Source organism: Saccopteryx leptura, chromosome 10 (assembly GCF_036850995.1).
Source record: "Saccopteryx leptura isolate mSacLep1 chromosome 10, mSacLep1_pri_phased_curated, whole genome shotgun sequence".
In the NCBI taxonomy this organism is placed as follows: Eukaryota; Metazoa; Chordata; class Mammalia; order Chiroptera; family Emballonuridae; genus Saccopteryx; species Saccopteryx leptura.
Window position 1 is genome coordinate 45,146,161 of NC_089512.1, and position 22,925 is coordinate 45,169,085.

At 37.8% G+C, this 22,925-nt stretch overlaps 1 protein-coding gene across 2 annotated transcripts in view; it reads left to right on the forward strand.

Annotated features, from left to right (window-relative positions):
- Positions 1-22,925, forward strand: part of RASA2 (RAS p21 protein activator 2) — a 149,896-nt gene that overhangs the window by 49,528 nt on the left and 77,443 nt on the right. For both annotated transcript variants that reach the window (XM_066350484.1, XM_066350485.1), the window contains exon 5: positions 7,912-7,988. In XM_066350484.1, coding sequence (XP_066206581.1) covers positions 7,912-7,988 — 77 coding nt within the window. The remainder of the gene's footprint in view (positions 1-7,911; positions 7,989-22,925) is intronic.

The following is a 22,925-nucleotide window of genomic DNA, read 5'->3' on the forward strand; positions in this document are numbered from 1 at the left end:
TCCCTAAGAAGGAAATGGATTTCGGTAGAGGAAATGATATTTCTAGAGGGGAAGATGTTTGATTTTCTAGCTCTGACACTAATAGGCATTTGTACCCCAAATAGTTGCTAGCCTGTAGTTGTCTGAGAATCTTCATTTGTGAAATGAAAACTTCAGAATATAGGATTCCCTTCAATTTCAGTAGCATAAGAAAATGTAATTGAGCTCTGAAATGAACAGATCCCAATAGTAGTAAGATGGGTTTTTTGCCCATTTTAGATTACTAAGAACTCTAACCTCTTACCTGGACTTGTTTCCCAGATGCTTTATGATTCTTTTTAATGACATTAATTAGGCCTGGCCTATGGTGGCGCAGTAGATAAAGCGTTGACCTAGAACTCTGAGGTTCCCAGTTTGAAACCCTGGCTTCCCTGGTCAGGGCACATATGGGAGTTCATGCTTCCTGCTCCTCCCCCCTTCTCTATCTTCCTCTCTCTCCTCTCTAAAATAAATAAATAAAATAATTATTTTTAGTTTTCTTTTCAAACATTCAAGATATTATTAATATTTCATTAGTGTATTTTTCTATAATGAACTATTCTCATCCCACTCTAATCTGCTTTCAGAATGCCCCACGGTGGGTCAGAAGGAGAGTATAAATGGATCTCACTAATGGTATCCATGACATTGTGTTACTAAGTCTAGTAGATATTTTTCAGACCTCTTACATTCCTTTTCAGCAGCTTTTGATACTGTTGACCATTCTATTTCTTTTTTTATTTTTTTGGAAACATTCTTAAGTTTCTGGTCACCATCCTACTTCACTTGGTGTTATTTCTCCATATTCTTTGCTGCATAAATAAAGTTAATATGGATTGCATTGGGACCTCTTCCTATAAATCCTCTTTTGGCTTCGGTGATCTGTAGCCATGCTGTTAGCTATTTGGTCCAGAACCTATAACAAAGTTTAAGTATTTTTCTTTATTTCTTAGATGCTATGATAAAGATCATGTCTTTACATAAGACTGCTTAAACCAAATCTCTCATATGGAGAGATTGGTGCTTTCATTAATTAAGAAGGGTGTTTGTCTTACATAACTTGTACAAGCAGTAAATCCAGCTATACTGTCAATCACGTCCTTTTGATGTAATTACTTAGTTAACAAGTGTTTACCAACAAGCTCATCTTGAATTTCTGGATCATGCCCTAAATTATTGTTTTGTAGTTTGTATGTATGTAATATGGCCTCTACCCTCCCTCTTTAAATAAACATTAAAAAAGAAATGCATTGATTTCTAATCAGTATAAATCAGGGTTATTTTTTTATTTTATTTTTTTATTGATGTGATGGTTAATTCCATGTGTCACCTTGGCTCAGATATAATGCCCACTTATTTGGTCAAACACCAGCCTGAATGTTGCTGTGAAGGTATTTTAACATTAGAAAAAGTAGACTTTTTAAAATTTATTAACTTGAGAGGGAGAGGAAGGAAGAGAGAAAAAAGAGAGAGAGAGAGACATTGATATGCTCCTATATTGAACCAGCAACCTCTGTGCTGCAGGAGGAAGCTCCAACCAACTCAGCCAGGGCTAAATCAGGGTTTTTCTGCATGACCATTAAGACACATTGAAATGTGGGTTGATTTTTTTTTTTAATTTATTTTTAAATTTGTAAGTGTGAAATAACACAGGAATACATCTTCTGGATCATAATAAATACTTCTTTAAAGAGTAGAACAGGCCTGACCAGGCGGTGGCGCAGTGGATAAAGCATCGGACTGGGATGCAGAGGACCCAGGTTCGAGACCCCGAGGTTGCCAGCTTGAGCACTGGCTCATCTGATTTGAGCAAAAGCTTACCAGCTTGGACCCAAGGTTGCTGGCTCGAGCAAAGGGTTACTCGGTCTGCTGAAGGCCCGCGGTCAAGGCACATATGAGAAAGCAATCAATGAACAACTAAGGTGTGGCCAGGAAAAACTGATGACTGATGCTTCTCATCTCTCTCCATTCCTGTCTGTCTGTCCCTATGTATCCCTCTCTCTGACTCTCTCTCTGTCTCTGTTAAAAATAAATAAAAAAAATATATACTTACACATTAAAAAAAAAATAGAACAGATCTATTCATACATAAATAAGAGATGGAATGTAAAACCTTTATTTTATTTTTCATCTGACAGGTAGTTATGTCCAAAATGATTTACAGATTTAATTACTGTATATGAAAACATTTGAGGGACAAATATACAGTGATGGAAAAAGACTTGACTTCAGGTGATGGGTACACAACATAATCAACAGTTCAAATGCTACAGAGATGTTTACCTGAAACCTACATACTCTTATTGATCAATGTCACCCCTTTAAATTTAGTTTTCTAAATAAAATTTTAAAAGAACCCATTTGTCAGAAATCCAGAAGTTGGGATATTTTCCCCTCATACAAAAATATTTTTCACCATTTGAAATACATTGAGTTTTTTATGAAGAATATTGTTAAAATTTAGTGTTCTATGATAAAAACTAAAAAAGTGGTTAGACTCGAGGTTTTAAGTGCATGCATTGTATATATAATATTTTGCTCAAATACCTATATTCATCTGAGTTTCCCAAACTATGCAGAAGTTTATATATTTTCTATAGGGTAAAAGAGCAACATAATATAAAATTAAAATAATCATGGATTTTTCTGTGTGAAATTTTTGTAAAAGTAATTGAAATAAAATTAGCATATGAAATATTAAACTTTCAGACAGTATCAGAACAATACAAGTTCCTTAATATGTTAATACAAATTAATGTGATACAGTTGCATATATCAACCTAACATAGTCAATGCTGTGCAATACAGAATACCTTCCAAGAATTTGGTTTGTTTTTAATTAAAAGTAGAGAATACAGTGCTAGATGTCTGATCTTCCTGTGTTTTCTGGCATATAAAAGGTATACTATTTGTCATTGAATCTTCCTTAGATACTAGATAAGAAAGTAGTTGTGGACCAAATCACATTGCATGTTTCTGATTAAATATAATTCCTTGTCAGAGTCTTACCGTTTCTTCTTTGTAGGCGCAGTGGCTTTTTCCTTGTTGCCTGTAGGATTTTTCTCTTTATCTTATGCTTTCATCAGATTTACTGTGTTGTGCCTAAGTGATTTTCTTTATATTTATCCTACTTGGGTGTTCCCAAAGGCTGTTGAATCTTTGCCTTGATGTCATTCTTTAGTTTTGGAAAATTCCAGACAATTATTTCTTTCTCTTTTTTCCTTCCCTATTATTTTTTTTCCTCTCTTCTGGGACTACAAGTATATAAATAATAGACTTTTTTGCTCTGTCTCTTATTCCCCCCCCCATCACCACCACCATCTGCTTCATTTGTAGATATTTTCTAACTAATCTATCTCTCATTTTATCAATCGTCCTTTTTTTTTAGCTGTGGATAATCTGCTGTTAAATATATTCTCCTTTTGGTTATTTTATTGCTTTAATTCTAAATTTTTCATTTGATACATTTTCTAGTTTCTACTTGCTAGGTTTTTCATTTTATTTTCTATCTTAAAATTTATTTCCCTGGGTTTTTGGGTTTTTTTTATTGGAATTTTTCCGAAGTTAGAAGTGGGGAGGCAATCAGATAGACTCCCACATGCCTACCAGGGGGCGATGCTCTGCCCATCTGGGGTGTTGCTCCATTGCGGCCAGAGCCATTCTAGTGCCTGAGGTGGAGGCCATGGAGCTGTCCTCAGTGCCCAGGCCAACTTTGCTGCAGTAGAGCCTTGGCTGCAGGACGGGAAGAGAGAGAGAGGAAGGAGAGGGGAAATGGTGGAGAAGCAGATGGGCGCTTCTCCTGTGTTCTCTGACCGGGAATCGAACCCAGGACTTCCACACTCCAGGCTGATGCTCTACTGCTGAACCAACTGGCCAGGGGCTCTCTGTTTCTTTTTTAATTGAATTTATTGGGGTGACATTGGTTTACTAAAAAAATTTTTTTGAGAGGGAGAGTCAGAGAGAGGGACAAATAGAGTCCAGACAGACAGGAAGAGAGAGAGAGAGAGAAGCATCAGTTCTTCATTGTGGCACCTTAGTTGTTCACTGGTTGCTTTCTCATATGTGCCTTGATTGGGGGGGGAGGGCACTCCAACAGAATGAGTAACCTCTTACTCAAGCCAGCGACCTTGGGCTTCAAGCCAGTGACCATGGGGTCATGTCTATGATCCAAGGCTCAAGTCAGTGACCCCGTGCTCAAGATATGAGCTCTTGCTCAAGCTGGATGAGCCCGCGCTCAAGCTGGCGACCTCGGGGTTTCTAACCTAGGTCCTTGCGTCCCTGTCTGATGCTTTATCCACTGTGCCACTGCCTGGTCAGGCTTAAAAAAAAAAAAAAAAAAAAAAGAAATTAAAACAGCTATTTAACCTCTGTCAGTTAAATCCAACATCTGCATCTCCTATACATCTTCTTTTTGTCAAGTTTTTGTTTTTGGTGTTTGTCTTCTGGCATGCTTAATACTTTTTGATGGAATGCTAGACATTGAAATATGAAATATTTTAGAGATAATTTGAAGCTCTGGGTATTTTTTTGTTCCTCCAGAGATTTATTTTGCTTTTGGCATGTAGGTAGGTCAAAGGCAGTTTACCTGAATCCAGTTAAGGATTCAGCTGATTCAAGGCTAGGTTTCAGTCTTTGTAAGGGCTGGTCTTTGTTGTTTATTCTTACTCCTCAGGCATAGTCCTTCAGAGGATCCAACAGAAAGCCTGGGTGTTTCCGAATATCTTGGTGGATCCTAGACTCCAATTTTTATCTGCCCAGCACTGTGAGACTGGAAAGCTTTGACTAAACTGCTCAAGTTAGGGAGTTTCATTCAACAAGCTTCTTCGGATGCCCCACCAGCAACTTCTGTTATACATTTCATTGGCCAGAATATCATATGGCTCTCCTTAGCTACTATCCCTGGCTTCAAGGGAGACAAGGAAATGTTTTGCTGAACTCATAACTACCCTGTCAAAAAATAAACAAAAGAAAATTTGTTTTGCTACAATCCAAATACACAAAATGACGACAGATTTAAGTAAAACTAAACTTTTGTGTAAATGTATTAAGGAATACCAAATATATTTTCTTACACATTCACAGGTTTAGGTTTCTGACACTGAAAAGTGGCTTCAAATAATATTTTTTAAGATTTTTATTTATTGATTTTACAGAGAGAGGAGAGAGGGTGGGGTGAGAGAAGTATTAACTCATAGTTGCTTCACTTAAGTTTTTCATTGTTTGCTTGTCATATGTACCTTGAACTGGGCAAGCCCAGGGTTTCGAGCAGGCGACCTCAGCATTCCTGGTCGATACTTTATCCATTGCACCACCACAGGCCAAGTAGCTTCAAATAATTAAAAAAAATTTTTTTCTTTTTTTTTATTAAAGATCCATTAGTAGTAGTGGAAAATTAGTAATAGTAACTTAAAAGGTCTAGATGAGCAAAAAGAAAAAACATCTACCAATAACAACAACAAAAAGAAAAATCCTACAAACGAAAGGTAACTTATAGCCTGACCAGGCGGTGGCACAGTGGATAGAGCATCAGACTGGGACATGGAGGATCCAGATTCGAAACCCCGAGATCACCAGCTTGAGTGCGGGCTCATCTGGTTTGAGCAAGGTTCACCAGCTTGAGCCCATGGTCTCTGGCTTGAGCAAGGGGTCACTCAGTGTGCTGTGCCACCCCCATCAAGGCACATATGAAAAAGCAATCAATGAACAACTAAGGTGCCGCAACAAAGAATTGATGCTTCTCATCTCTCCCTTCCTATCTGTCTATCCCTCTCTCTGTGTCTCTCTGTCTCTGTCACAAAAAAAAGGTAACTTCTAGCAATGTTTTAGTAAATGGACTTAAAGTAATTTTATATAATGGTATATGTACAATATATTATTCTATATTTATAAATTATTCATTATACGTTGATTTTGTAACTTGTTTCTTTTACTTACTATCGTGTATAAACTCCCATGTGAAAGTATACAATGAAGTAGTGTTTTACAGTATAGAAATAATTTCCTTAACTCATAATGCCTTTTAATTTTAGTGTTCCACACTAATAGTATGTGCCTTGTGTCTCCTGTTCTGTACCCACTCTTTTCTTGACCAGGTTAATACACAATTATGTTATTGTTGACTAATACCAAAGGAATGTTATGTTTAAAAGCCAGTGGGAGTAATGAACATGTTAGGTAGTCTCTGACTCAATGATAATGATTCCTGGAAGAATCCCATTAAATATCTTTTTATTTCTAGGCTTGACTTGATACAGTGCTGTGATTTTTAGTTGTGAATGAAATTATTATACTTTTTCTCTACTCCATGTTAGCAGTTTTTATTGTCTTAGAAATAGTCTAGACATTTCCTGAGTGACAGTTGGGTGTGCTTTGTTAGCATACAATTTCTACCATAGAATGCCTACGTGTTAAAATAATAAAACTGTTTTGAGATGCAAATGTTGGTACAGTTGGCTGGGTTCACTAAGTGACACATACACACCAACATGACAGCAAATATTATTCAGAATTCTACTTGAGTAATACTACAAATTACTAAAGATCATGGACCTCTTCAGGGCCACTCTTGAATAGCAGGGGTTGTAAATATTAAAAGCAAGACTAATGAAAGACGTATTTCATAAATTGTATTGTGATTTTATAAATACATATTTGTGCCTAGATGTTTAGTGGAAGCTTTGCTTAATTTCATTCTAAATTCATCTTAACTGCTAATTTTACTACCACTGGTGCCTTTCTTTAGAGCTTAGCTTTCTTATGCAGACTTTTGTATAAAGACACATCAATATTTATTGTTCACCACTTACTATCTAACCCTGAGCTTTGTAGTTAGTGAGCCTCAGATTCACTCTTGTACAATAAATCCCCATAAAATAGTGAGGCTGATTCAGGTTAGAGTTCTGTGAAAGAATATCTGAAAGGGTTTATTCCAAAAAGGAAGTGAGTTGATAGTGAACTGTCTTACCTCTAATGAAATCACTTTTGTCATCAGCCCCTAGATGTCACACCCCTGAAGTCTCCACTTGGCACTGTGGGAATTTGTCTTGTCAGCTGGGTGGAGGTAATCCAGCATTGGATCCTTAACCAGTTCAGAATTGCTCATAACCAGTCTAGAATTGCTCATCACCAGTGGCACAGTAGAAATATCAAGCTCTAGATTATATTGCTTCTAAGTCTTTAGTCTTTGTTTCTTAGAAGTTAATAGTTTACTTTAAATTCATATTACTGAATTTTTAAAAAAACCATTTATTAATGGCTATTTAAGAAAGTACTCCTTTGTTTTCAGTATTCCATTTTTTAATCAGTGCTCTTGGCTATATATTGCTCTCTTTTGTTTATTGTCTCTCCAACTATTGTGAGCTTCTTATAAGCAGTAACTGTATGTTAGACATTTGTGGATTCCTACCCACTCCCACAGTGCCTCCTAAAAGACAGTAGATAGTCCATAACTCTGTCATTTAAGAAGTGTTGACAGACTGCATTATTAGTTATAACTTAGTTTTATTGTTTTAGACTTATATGATTTCTCTTTTAATGATATTGCCTCTGCTTTATTGATGGTTTGTCTTTTCTGGAAAAAGCATTCTACATTTTATAATTAGTTTTCATTTCATCATTTTTAAAAACATAATTGTTATCTTTCTTTGTAATCCATGATATTTGAGATATATTTATTGAACTGGGCATCAAATTCTTAGAATTGAATACCATGTTTGATATAAGCATTTGACTGCTTATCTTTCAGATTTTGATTGTTGTTTATTAGTCATTTAACAGGTACTTAATGTGGGCAAAGCCATGTGTCACATGAATACCACTTGAAAAAGTATAGACCTTTAATTGTTTGCCAACAAATAGACTACTCAGTTTATAATTTTTTTTTTGGCATTTTAGGGTAAAGTTCACCTTGAATTAAAACTGAATGAACTGATTACAGAGAATGGAACTGTGTGCCAGCAGCTTGTTGTACAGTAAGTATATTTCTTTTACCAAAATCAATGAGAAATAATTCTCCATTTAATTCTTTGAATCTTAAGCCAACTCTTAAAATACTTCAGAAACTTTTTTCAGAAATGAAATTGGCCATTTCTTTATTAAGTTGATTTTTAATTTATTTTCTTATATCTAGTCTACTCAGGTTATGATAAGTCATTAATTAACTCAACCAATATTTATTAATGAATGTGCGTTGAATGATAGATACAGGCGGTAGGTTGTGATAGTTTCACAGTTAAGTGTGTCTAACCATCAGGCAGGAGGAAGGTGGGAAGGTTTCTTAGTGGAGAGCCTGTAGGAACTCTGATCCCACAGAGCAGAGCATTAGGGACCTTGGGACTAAGATTAAATGCCTATTTTGAGATTACCAGTATTGTTTCTCACCTATTTTGAATTCCTTTTCTCTTTTGCCTTCAAGTCATTTTTTTTTTATCACCAGACTCTTAACTTTCTGTTGAGAAATCTGGCCTAGCCCAATCCCCTACCTTTTCTCTCCCACCCAATTCCTTCCTCTATGTTATTCTGACTTCCTTTGAATGTTTTCTCTATCTTTGTTTTAACTGATATCTGACTATCCCCTGAGATAGTTTCCTCTACTGCTTTCTCAGTCAGAAGCTGTTGTTTGTTTTTTACCATACCACATACCTTAGAGCAGGGGTCTCAAACTCAACTCAGCATGTGGGCCGCAGAGCAAGATCACAGCCGTTCAGCGGGCCGCACTAGGTCTACAAAAGGCAACTGTTACGCAACACTTTTCTCACTGCAGTTGAAAACAAAAAAAAATCAGTACAACAAGCACAATCGTACATGCAGTTTACTCAGTGTCACAAAACGACCAGAAAATGTAGTTCGCATCACAATTGCTGTTAACTAAGCTAATATCTAGCTAGGATGCTAGAGAAATGAAAAATACAAGTAGGCCCCTAGGCTTACTTAATTTTATCCAAAATATTTTGAACTTCGTGGATTAGTCTGCGGGCCGCACAAAATTGTTCGGCGGGCCGCGAGTTTGAGACCCCTTAGAGCCAGGCAGTAGGATAAATGTCACTCTTCTGTTGCTGCTCTGGACTATAATTTATGCTATTAAATTTGAAGACCTCAACTTCTTTGAGGCATCCTCTCTCTATGTAAATATATAAATGTATATTTATATATTTTTATATGTACATTAAATATATATAATTTACTCAGTTAATTTTTTCTGAACTCTTTCAAAGAAGGTCGCATATATCATGACCCTTAGTATTTCATTGTTTATTTTCTAAGAATAAAGATACTTTCTTAAATAACTGTAGAATTATCAAACTCAGGAAATTTAACATTGTTAAAGTATGATCAATAGCTATTATATTTCACTTTTGGCAGCTGTTCTAATAATGTCTTTTAGGACATTTTGTTTCTCTCCAGGAAAGAATTTCATCTAAGAGCATGTACAATATTCCATTTAGTTTAATGTCTTTTTAACCTGTAATCGTTTTTAGCTTTTCTGTGTCTTTCATGATATTAAGATTTTTGAAGAACACGAACCAGTTACTTTTCTATTTGGATGTAACTACTGAAAACAGTTCAAGATTTGTTTGCAGCCCCCCCCCCCCCCCCCCCCCCCCCCCCGCCCCAACTGGCAGCATATAGTGAAAATTTTTGAATTAGTCCCCTTTCCAATACTCCCTTCTCTGCTCATTTTGGTTATGTTATATAGTACATTTGAAACACAATTTGTTTGGTTGGTTTGGTTTGCATTCAATTTAGTGTTGTTTTCTCCTATCCTTATTGGTTTACTTTTGTATTTTTGAACATGTAGAATATTGTTAGCATGACCTCAAAAGTCAAAATTACACCAAAAAACATTGTTCAGAAATGTATTCAGTCCCTGCCCCTATAACCTGATTTCTATGCCTATAGTTTTGCCTTTTCCAAAATGTCATATGAACAGTTTCATAATATAAAGTCTTGCGTGTCTGGCTTCTTTTACTTAGCTAGCATAATGCTTTTGAGATTGATCTACATTGTTCTATATATCAATATTTTATCCTTTTTTAGGTATTATTTCCTTTTTTTCCCCCATAACTTGATGGATACTGTTGTCCTCATTTTACAGATGACAAAATAATACACAGATTGGTTAAATAAGCCCAAGTTCATAACAAGGAGTGGTAGAGTCTGGGTTTGAACTCTGGCAGTTTTTTCTTGTTGTTGGTGGTGGTTTTTTTATTAAGTGAGAGAATGGGAGGCAGAGAGACAGACTCCCACATGCACCCAACTGGGATCCACCGGCCAAGCCCTCTAAGGGCAGTGCTCTGCCCATCTGGGCTATTGCTCTGTTGCTTGGCAACCAAGCTAATTTTTTAGCACCTGAGGCAGCGACAACAGAGCCATTTTTAGTACCAGGGGCCAACTCTCTAGAACCATTGAACCATGGCTGCAGGAGAAGGGGGAGTGGAGCAGCAAGTGGTCACTTCTCCTGTGTGCCCTGATCGTAATCAAATTCTAGACATCCACACACTGGGCAACACTCTACCACCGAGCCAACTGGCCAGGGTTGATTACTTTTTTTTCTTTTGAGATAATCACAGATTTATAGGAAATCGCAAAGTATAGAGAAGTCTTGTGTACCCTGCATTCAGTTTCATCTTACATAATTATAATACAATGTAAAAACCAGGATATTGGCATTGTACATGTATAGATCTGTGTAAACACCACCACAGTCAAGATATAGAACTATTCTATCACCATAAGATCTCCCTCATATGAGTCCTTTATTTTCACATTGACTCCTTTCCTCACCATTATGCCTAACCTTTGGCACCTTTAATCTGTCTCCATGTCTATAACTTTGTCACTGCGAGAATGTTATGTAAATGGAGTCTTCTAAAATGTGACCTTTTGGGGTTGGGTTTTTTTCAATTAGATCCACCCAGTTGTGTGAGTTTCTTGTAGATAGAATATACTTCTGTCAGTTTTTAAATCTACTTTCCTAAGCTCTGTCTTATTTAGTGAGTTTATACCATTTACTTTTAGTGTAAGTCTTGATATATTTGGCATAAATCTGTCATCTTTTTTTGTTTTCTCTTCCCTCTGTATTTTCTTTTTCTGTTTTCTTCTTTCTGTGGGTTACTTGAACATTTTTTAGAATTCCATTTTGATTTATCTATAGTGTTTTTCAATCTATTGTGTATTTCTTTGTGTAGCTTTTTAGTGGTTGCTTTAGGTATTACATTGTACATGTATAACATCAGTCTACCGGTGCTGACATTTTACCAGTTAGAATGAAGTGTAGAAATCTTACCTTCTTTTAAATCCTTTTAACATCCACCATTTGTAACAAACTTGTCTTAAATGTTTTCTCTACATACATTGAGAAGCACATCAAACAGTATTTATAATTTTTTCTTCAGCCATTTAACAAAATTTTAAATAGTGAAAAAATTTAATTTACCCATATTTTTGCTCTTCTTTCTGTATTGTTTTCCTTCCTGTTGTTTCAAGATTCCCTATTTTATCACTATATTTTTAGAGAATTTCTTCTTTTTCTTTTAATCTACTGGTGCCACATTCTCTTAGTTTTCCTTAACCTGACAATGTCTTGATTTTTTTTTTCTTTATTCCTGAAGAAATTTTACTGGATATAAAATTTTTGGTTTACAATTTTTATTTTAAAAAAAGAAAAGAGGCCCTGGCCAGTTGGCTCAGTGGTAGAGCATCAGCCTGGTATGTAGGAGTCCCGGGTTACATTCCTGGCCAGGGCACACAGGAGAAGCGCCCATCTGCTTCTCCACCTCTCCCCCTCTCCTTCCTCTCTTTTTCTCTCTTCCCCTCCCACAGCCAAGGCTCCATTGGAGCAAAGTTGGCCTGGGCACTGAGGATGGCTCTGTGGCCTCTGCCTCAGGCACTGGAATGGCTCTGGTTGCAACAGAGCAATGCCCCAGATGGGCCGAGCATCGCCCCCTGGTGGGCATGCCGGTTGGATCCCGGTCGGGCACATGCAGGAGTCTGTCTGACTGCCTCCCCGTTTCCAGCTTCAGAAAAAACAAAAAAAGAAAGAAAAGAAAGACATAAAATGTACCACTTCTTTCTGGCCTCATGGTTTCTGATGAGAAAGCTACTGTCATTCATATTGTTTTTCCTATGCAGGTATTATGCTGTTTCTCTTTGGCTACTTTTAGTTTTTTTGTTTCCTGTGTGTTTTAGTTTGACTGTGATGTATCTTGGCATAGATTTCTTTTGCTTTATCCTGTTTGATATTCATTCAGTCTCTTGAATATAGTAAAATATGTCTTTTGCCAAATTTAAAGAATTTTCAGGTATTATTATTTTTTTTTATTAAGTGAGAGGCAGAGAGACAGATTTTCACATGCACCCCTCCCAGGATCCACCCAGTGAAGCCCCCTATGAGGTGATGCTCAGCTCATCTGGTGCCACTGCTCTGTTGCTTGGCAACTGAACTATTTAGTGCCTGAGGTGAGGCCATGGAGCTATCCTCAGCACCTGGGACCAACTTGCTCAAACCAATCGAGCCATGGCTGCATGAGAGGAAGAGACAGAAAGAGAGAAGGGAAAGGGAAGGGGGTGGAGAAGCAGATGGTCGCTTTTTCTGTGTGCCCTGATTGGGCATCAAACCCAGCTGGGACATCCACCTGCAGGGCCGATCTACCAATGAGCCAACCAGCCAGGGCCACCATTATTTTTTCTAATACTTTTATCAGCCCTGCCATCTTTCTCTTCTCCTTTTCAAGGTTTCAATGGCATGAATGTTAGATCTTCTGTTATTGTACCACTGCTTTGTGAGGCTCTGCCACCTTTTTTTATTTTCCCAGTTTATTTTTCCTCTGTTTTTCATTTTGGGTGATTTCTAATGTTCCGTCTTTAAATTCACTGATTCTTTCCTATGTCCTCTTATTCTGATGTTGAGCCCATTTATTGAGTTTTTTATTTTTATTTTTAAGTTCTAAAATTTTTATTTCATCTTTATATCTTTTATTTCTTTGGTGAAAATTTCTTTTTTTTTTTTTTTTTTTTGTATTTTTCTGAAGCTGGAAACGGGGAGAGACAGTCAGACAGACTCCCACATGCACCCGACCGGGATCCACCCGGCACGCCCACCAGGGGCGATGCTCTGCCCACCAGGGGGCGATGCTCTGCCCCTCCAGGGGGTCGCTCTGCTGCGACCAGAGCCACTCTAGCGCCTGGGGCAGAGGCCAAGGAGCCATCCCCAGCGCCCGGGCCATCTTTGCTCCAATGGAGCCTTGGCTGCGGGAGGGGAAGAGAGAGACAGAGAGGAAGGAGGGGGGTGGGGGTGGAGAAGCTAATGGGCGCTTCTCCTTATGTGCCCTGGCCGGGAATCGAACCCGGGTCCCCCGCACGCCAGGCCGATGCTCTACCACTGAGCCAACCAGCCAGGGCCTGAAAATTTCTTTTTTTTTGCTGAAACTTTTTTTTCCATTTGTTTCATACATGTTCATAATTTCTTATTGAATTATTTTCATGATGGCTGTTTTCACATTCTTGCCAGATAATTTCAGTATCAACATTATCTCAGTGTTGGCATCTGCTGATTGTCTTTTCTGATTGAAGTTGAAGATTATCTGTTTTTTGGTATGAATGGTTTTCAGTTTTATCCTTGACATTTTGGATATTATGAGACTCTGGATCTCATTTAAATAGTTTTATTTTCTTATTTTTTTTATTAAGTGAGAGACAGGGAGGCAGAGATAGACTCCCCACATGTGCCCCGACCAGGATCCACCCAGCAAGCTCCCTACCAGGCGATGTTCTGCCTGTTTGCTCTATTGCTCGGCAACCAAGCTACTTCAGTGCCTGAGGCAAGGCCATGGAGCCATCCTCAGTGCCCGGGGCCAACTTTGCTCAAACCATTTAAACCATGGCTGTGGGAGGGGGAGAGAGAAAGAGAGAGCTTAGGGGAGGAGTGAAGAAGCAGATGGTTGCTTCTCCTATATGCCCTAACTGGGAATCAAACTTGGGACTTCCACATACCAGGCTGATGCTCTACTACTGAGCCAACAGGCCAAGGCTTTTTTTTTTTTTAAGCTAAATTCCTCTGACCCTCTGTTGGTGGGGGAAGAAGAATACCTATTCATTCTGTCAGGTGGAGGTAGAATTCAAGGTTCCTGACTTAACATCTGTTGCTACAGATGTTTGAGAAATGTTCCTTGTTACTGCTGAATGGAGTGGTAGTGAGGCTCCTGAAGTTCTCTCCTGTGACCACTCTCCCTGGGATGGGGAGGAGTGCCTAATTACTGCTCTGTGCCTTCCCACTCAGCTTTCTCTGACACCACCACCCTGGCATGGAGAGGGAGGAGTGCCTTATTCTTTCTAGGTGGGGATGGAAAGCCAGGTTCCCCATGTGATCACCACTGACACCATTGAGGGAAGGGGCTTATTACACTTTGTCAAAGGTGGAAGTCTGTATTCTCCCCTTAACCTTTGATCTTTGTTGATGGGGTCAGGCTGGAGCCATGACATTTTTTATGGTGTTTGATTGGAGTAGGTGGTTATTGTCTAAAAATGGTTTCTATTTTGCTAAGTTGCTCAGTCCTTGTCCTTTGACTACAGAGAGCTGGGGTTTTCTTAGAGCATTTATTTGTTTATACCCAATGGTGTTTCTAGGTTAGTGACTTCTCTATAATCAAGTCTAGGCTATATAAGGTACAGTAGTCCCCCCCCCCCCCCTTATCAGTGGTTTCACCTTCTACAGTTTCGCTTACCCATGGCCAACTGCAATCCAAAAATATTAAATAAAAACTTTCAGGAATAAATAATTTAAAAGTTTTAAATTACACACAGTTCTGAGTAGAGTGATGAAATTTCACACTGTCCTGCTCTATCTAGCTCAGGATGTGAATCATCCTTTGTCCAGTGTATCCACACTGTATATGCTACTCACCCATTAGTCACTTAGTAGCTGTTTCAGTTATCAGATCTACTGTCACAGTATTACAATGCTTATATTCAGTTAATGCTTATTTTACTTAATGGCCCCAAAACAAGAGTAGTGATGCTGGCCATTTGGAGAGAAGCCATAAAGTGCTTTAAGTGAAAATTCTCAACTTAATAAGGAAAGAAAAAATATTGTATGCTGAGGTTGCTACGATCCGCAGTAAGAATGAATCTTCTGTGAAATTGTGAAAAAGAAAAAAATTCATGCTAGTTTGACAAGAGAGAGGCCACATTTATAGAACTTTTATTACAGTATTTGGTTATAATTATTCTATTTTATTATTATTGTTGCTAATCTCTTGCTATGCCTAATTTATAAATTAAATTTTATCATAGGTATGTATGTATAAGAAGAAAAATATATGTAGGGTTCAGTACTATCCATGGCTTCAGGCATCCAGTGGGGGTCTTAGAATGGACCGCTGTGGATCAGGGGACTACTGAAAGCCCTTGTAACTCATTGCTGTATCTTTCTTTGTGTCCCAAGATTTCCTCTTCATTTGTCTTGTTCTCTTCACCTTTTAAGAGTTTCCTTATGTTAGTTTTATATACTACGTCCAGGGTTTTAGCTAGCTATACTTAGTAGGAGGAATAGAGAAGCATGCATCTAGTCTGTCTTTTCCTAGAACTAGAAATCAGTTCATTCTTTATTTATGAGTAGTATTCAATTGTATGGAATTTGTTTATTCATTCACCAGTTTATGGATGTTTGAATTGTTTTCAGTTTGAGGTTATAAAGAAAGCTGCTGTAAGTGCTCACAAACAGGTTTTTATGTGAACATACACTTGTCTGTATTATTTTCTTTTTTCTTCTTTTTCACTTAAGCCTCCACTATCCATACTCACTGACTTGCCGCAACAGAATACTGGTAGTAGCCTTATGGAATTTATTGTTGCTTTCTCAACTTAAGAGGTATTTTGAAGTTTTTAGAAATGCTGAAGAAATGGTTGCAAGTGTTGTTTTCTTTGTGCTCCTTGCTGAACTTTTAGTTTTGCAGGGTAGTGTGGAAGGATTCATATCTTAGCAGTAGTAGTATCCTCCAGACCTAGAAGTTCCACACTAGAGCATTTTCTATATATCAATAAGACCATTATCCACTGGTCTTTACCACATTTTTTCCCACTCCTATTTTTACTTCCCTTTATACTTTTTTTATGATGCCACTGTAATTGTTTTCTTGCAAGTACCCTAAATCCTCTACTCTTTATCCCTCTTGTTTATCTGGGAAAATTTAATGTGAATTAATTTAACCTCTTCCTCTGTGTTTAATCTTCACCTGAATATTGCTGGATAAATATCACAGTCAGACTGATTTTACTTTAAATTCATGACCACACACCTTACATGGGTACTTGTAACTGCCCTAGAGTTTTACTGTGCTTCTCTGATGCACCACAGCCTATAAATTGATCACATCTTCCTGAATACAGATAGGCAAACCTGTATTGGCATCCATCGTTTTGTCCTTAGGTTAAGTAGAGGAAGTGCCCCTTCTCTTATTGGGGGTAAATTTTTATATCTGACCTCAGGATTTCATCTCTTTCCGCTACTCAAAGACTTTGCTCCTTCTGATATTCCTTTCATTTTACCCTCTCCTTTAGATTGTTCTCATCAACATGTAAACATGTGTTCTGGTATCTCCCATCCTAAAAGACAATCCTCTCAAGACCTCATCTTCACCCCTCACTTCCATATCCCATTCCTATTTCTGTTCTCCTTTGAAGACAGATTTCTTAAAGTAAAATTGTCTAATAGATATGTGTCTGTGTACACTAGCTCTGTTCACTGAGAAGGCCTAGAAACAGTGTCATTCAGTAGCAATGAGATTGCTTAGCACCCATATTTTGGTTTCTAAATATTATTCTCCAATTAGTACAGTTTGGTAGATCTTTCTGTGGTGATGAAAATGGTTTGTATCTTAACTGTCCAGTAAGTAGCCCCTAGGTATGTGTGGCTATTAAGAACTTGAAACATAGCTAGTGTTACTAAAAAATTGAACTTTTAATAATGTCTAATTTTAATTAAATTTAAATAACCACAAGTGGCTAATGGCAACAGTATTAGACAGCTGCTCCAATAAAAAGAACTTGGATTTTTATTTAGCAGTGGCTGATTTCAAGGCTTGGGCAAAGAAAATATGAGTCCAGAGCATCTATAAAGTCAGAAAGTAAGGAAATGCTTAAAAAATAATGAGGACATGTAGAAAGGACATTGAAATCAAATTGAAGGAGCCCCAGATAACCAAATCTGAGAGGATTTAAGCATCAAAATGAATAATGATAATGACAGATTAAAACCTGTAGAATAAAATAAATATCTATAAGTCATGCTGCTATAAACAAATAAATGGGGGAGAAAGGACTGTTTTTTCTTATAATAAAATTCTAATTAATTAATGTAAAGCAAATGATAGGAATCATCTTTGGCAACCACTACAATAATAATTAGTGCAAGTACAAGTCACCTATAGTTAAAAACAAATGGGCATAAGTATGATGACAAATAGCATATTTGCAGAGTCTCAAAGGGTATCCATGTAAGATGTCTAATAGATACCCCCTTAACTGAGTGATCAAAGTTACTGTCACCTATAATGGACACCAGTATGATGCCCTAGTATGATGAATTACAGAAGACACCAAGATGCATAACCTCAGTCTAATCATGAGCATGCATCAGACAAATTCAAATTAAGGAATATTCTACAAAAGAATTGGCTAGTACTGGCAAGATCATGGGACAAAGAAGGAAAACTAAGCAACTGTTTTAGGATGGAGGAGATTAAGAAGACATGACCACTAAATACAATGCAAGAGCCTATATGCATCCCAGACCAGAGAAAGGATATTGGTAAAATATGAGTAAGGTCTATAGAGTAGTTAATATTATTAACTAACATTGTATCAGTGTTAGTTTCCTGTTCTATAAATCTGCCTGGGTTACACAAAATGTTAACATTGTGTGATGGGTATACAGGAACTCTATATATTTTACAACTCTTTGAAAGTCAGAAATTGTGTCAAGTAAAAAGTTTAAAGTTGTGCACACCATGTATATTCAACCCTTTTTCTAAGCTCCAAACTCATATGTCCACCTGCCTTTGGGAAATTTCACTTTGCTGTCTCACAACATGACAATTTAATGTATTTAAAACTGAAGTATTGATTCTCATATCTATGCAGCTCCTCCCCACAGCTGTAGCAAATGATACCTCATTCACCTAATTGCTCAAACCAGAATTCTGGGAGTCATTTAAAATCTTTTCTCTTTCCTCACACATTGGATCCACTTTTTACTGATTCTATAAAATATGTCTTGAATTGTCTAATTTCTAATAATATCTACTGACATGTCCTTATATCAGATTATCAACCATTTCTTACCTTGGCTATTTTAATAATCTCTTAACTGGCCTTTCACTCTGCAATCCATTCTCTTTATAGCAAACCAGAGTAATCTAAAACATAGCCAAGATCATGTCATTCCCCTGCTCAAACACTTAGTCATTTCCCATTGCATTTAGAATAAGATACAAGTCTCTTATCTTGGCCTGCAAGATCGAGCGTGTTCTGACTGTGCTGCCTCTTTGATTTCATCTTGTGGCATGTTTTGTCTTGTCCATAGGCTTGCTGGCCTCCTCTCAGTGACTCAAATACGACATTCTCTTCCAGTTCAGAGCTCTACATCTGTTCTTTTTGCCTGGAGTACCCTTGTGACCATTTGATTTCTAGCTGCTTCCTTCTCATCCTTCAAATCTCAGCCTAAATACCACTTATTCTAAAATAGGGCATTCTGTTCTTTTTCCTTCATAACACTTACTGCTATTTGTCATTACTTATTTTTTTCTTTATTGCTTGTCATCTCTTTCTTCCAAGTGGATTCTAAGCTGCATGAGATCAGGAACCATGTTTGTCTTATTCACCTCATCACCCCACTGCTTGACACTTAACAGTCAATAAATAAATCTTTGCAACAACTAAATGAAGAACGAAGGGAATATTTGTCTTAAAGGATGAATAGAAAGTAGCTAACCTAGAAAAAGTAAGATTTTATTTTTCCAGAAGAAAAGAACAATATAGGCAAAAGTGTGGAGGCAAGAAACAGCATGGTGTTTGTGTGTGAATAATTAAAAGAAGATTGATATTACTTAGTATACGAAACTTGAGTCAAAGATTGGTCAGAAATTGGTGAGCCTGACCAGGTGTTGGCATGGTGGATAGAGCGTCAGACTGTGACGTGGAGGACCCAGGTTTGAAACCCCAAGGTCGCTGGCTTGAGCAGGGGCTAAGCAGCTTGAGCGCGATGTCATTGGCTTGAGCGTGGGATTGTAGACATGACCCCATAGTTGCTGGCTTGAAGCCCAAAGTCACTGGCTTGAGCAAGGGGTCACTCGCTCTGCTGTAGCCCCCCACTCAAGGCACATATGAGAAAGCAGTCAATGAACAACTAATGTGCCTCAGTGAATAATTGATGCTTCTCATCTCTCTTCCTCCTGCTTGTCTGTCCCTATCTGTCCCTCTCTCTCTCCCTCCCTCTCTCTCTCTCTCTCTCTCTCACACATACACACACACACACACACACAATTGGTGAAATAAGCTAGATCTTGGAGGCTCTCATGAACCATATGAACTTATGAAACTTATATGAACTTATGGAACTATTGGAAGACTTTAGATAATAGAGTAATATGGACAAACTTGCATTTTAGAAAGATCAGATATGTGACAACAGTTAAGTATAGAAACTAGGAGGTGAATTTGAAAGATGTTAGGGTGAAGCCCTGGCCAGTTGGCTTAGTGGTAGAGCATCGGCCTGGCGTGCAGGAATCCTGGGTTCAAGTCCCAGCCAGGGCACACAGGAGAAGCGCCCATCTGCTTCTCCACCCTTCCCCTCTCCTTCCTCTTTGTCTCTCTCTTCCCCTCCCGCAGCCAAGGCTCCATTGGAGCAAAGTTGGCCCGGGCGCTGAGGATGGCTCTGTGGCCTCTGCCTCAGGCGCTAGAATGGCTCTGGTTGCAGCAGAGCAACGCCCCAGATGGGCAGAGCATCGCCCCCTGGTGGGCGTGCCGGGTGGATCTGGGTCGGGCGCATGCGGGAGTCTATCTGACTGCCTCCCCGTTTCCAATTTCAGGGGGGGGGGAATATATATATATATATATATATATATATATAGAGAGAGAGAGAGAGAGAGAGAGAGAGAGAGAGAGAGAGAGAAAGTGAGGAAGAAAAAAGAAAGAATTTAAGTGTGGTTCCTAGATTTCTAGAATGTGTTACTGGATGGATGGTGGTGTTTGCAACAAAGGGGAAATCGTGGAGGAGGAGTTGCTTTAATAAGATGGTAATGAGTTGGGTTGAACATCTAGGTAGAGATTTCCATCAGGCATCTCTGTGGAGTTCTTATATAGAAATGTAAAGTGAATATTGGTAATTTGTATCTTCACTCCTTGTTTTCCTAATTAGTCTAGCTAGAGGTTTATCAATTTTAATGACTTTTTTAAAAAAATCTTTTTATTGCATTGCTTTTTGTATTTTCTTGTTTGCTTTCTGTTTTATTGATTTCCACTCTTTATTGTTTGGATTTTATTTGCTATTCTTTTTTAATTTTCTTAATGATGGAGGCTGAGGTCAGTGATTAGAAGTCTTTCTGCTTTCCCAATGTAGGTATTTTAGGGCTATCCATTTTTCTCTAAGTACTACTTTAGTGACATCTCACAAATTTTGATAAGAATTTTCATTTTTATTCAATACAAAATACTTGATAATTTTTCTTTTATTTTTGACCTATGGAAATAAGAGGTAAGTTATTTCACTTTCAAATATTTGAGGATTTTTCAGCTATCTTTTTGTTGTTGAATTTTAATTTAATTCCACTGTTGTCAACATATTTTGTATGATGTGAATATTTTTAAATTTACCAAGACTTGTTTTTTGCCCCCAAAGACTTTTTTTTGTGTGTGTATGTATTTTTCTGAAGTTGGAAACGGAGAGGCAGTCAGATAGACTCCCGCATGCACCTGACCCGGATCCACCCGGCACGCCCACCAGGGGGCGATGCTCTGCTGCAACCAGAGCCATTCTAGCACCTGAGGCAGAGGCCACAGAGCCATCCTCAGCGCCCGGGCCAACTTTGCTCCAATGGAGCCTTGGCTGCTGAAGGGGAAGAGAGAGACAGAGAGGAAGGAGAGGGGGAGGGGTGGAGAAGCAGATGGGCGCTTCTCCTGTGTGCCCTGGCTGGGAATCAAACCCGGGACTCCTGCACGCCAGGCCGGCGCTCTACCACTGAGCCAACCGGCCAGGGCCCAAAGACTATTTTTTATTACTGTTAACTATGTCAGGTCTGTTTCTCCCTGCAGTTCTTCCATTTTTACTTCATTTGTTTTGCAGCTCTAATGTTAGGAACTTAACATTAGGATTGTTATGTCCTCTTGATAAGTTAAACTCTTCATTATTGTCACATGAACTTTCTTAACCCTGGTGATATTCTTTGTTGTCAAATCTACTTTCATATTAATATAGCCACTTTGGCTGGCTCTCTTCTTCGTTCTCTTATGTTTCTAATTCAAATTTAATATTATAAAATGTTTAATATAACTTTAATTTTATATTTGTATTTTCCTCTTAATTGAAAATTTTAATTCCTGACAGCATTATCTTGTAAGTTATAGAAAACAGATTCAAAATAATATCAATATTACCACTGACAGGTAGGTTACTGAATGAAGTTTCAGAGATCTGGTTGGTTGTTCTAAGAATATGTATCACTAAGGATGTAGAGTTAAACACTGTGTTCTAATCCCTTGAAATGAATTCTCTTTCTTTTTTCGTGGTTTTTCAGGTTTTTATTTTTAAGGATTGCTTCTTAAATTTATTTTACTTTTGAAAGGTAAAAATTTTTATTTTATGTTTCCGAAGTCAGAACTTATATAAGGTCTGTTTGGAGAAGTATCATATCCATTCCCGACCCTGTAGCCTCTTACCTCTATATTTAAAATTTTTAGGTTTTTTTTTTATTATTTTTAAAAATATAAATAAATACACATGCATACATGCAGATTTACAGTTATATTATTATTAATTATTGTATTGTCCATACAAACAACTGTAAACCTACTTTTTGCTCCACTGTATATAAATAAAAATATATTTGTGTTTCCCACCTGATTCTTACAATAAAGAGTAGTGTACTATAACTTCCTCTTTTCTACTTAATATGTATCTTGAAAATCATGGCATATCAGAGTAATTAGAGAATAGAGATTTGTCTTATTCCTTTTGACAACTACATAAGAGTTCTAACAAATATTTACTATAGTTTACTATATTCAATCAGAGCCTTACTGATGGACATTTGGGTTGTCATTACCCATATAATGAGCTTTCTTTTACTAGTAGCATCATAGAATATATATATTTCCATTCTTTTACTTTTAACCTAATTTTATTTTTATATTTAATGAGTTTCTTGTAGGTAGCTTATAATTTTTTTTTGTTCAATCTGAAAATCTCTTTTTTTTCTCCTTTTACTAAGTGAGAGGAGAGGAGATAGACAGAATCCCTCATATGCCCTGACCAAGATCCACCTGGCAACCCCACCTGGGACCTATTCTCACAACTGAGCTATTCCTAGTTCCCGAGGCGGAGGCTCCACAGAGCCATCCTCAGCTCCTGGGGCCAATGTGCTCAAATCATTCAAGCCATGGCTACAGGAAGGGAAGAGACAGAAAGAGAAAAGGGGAAGAGGGGAGGGTTGGAGAAGGAGATGGGCACTTCTCCTGTGTGCCCTGACCAGGAATCAAACCTAGGACATCTATACACCAAGCTGACACTACCACTGAGCCAATGGGCCAGAGCCTGAAATTCTTTTTTTTTTTTCTTAAGTGATTACTAGGGAAGCAGAGAGACATTCACCTGCATGCACCCCAACCAGGATCCACCTGAAGCCCTCTATGGGGCAATG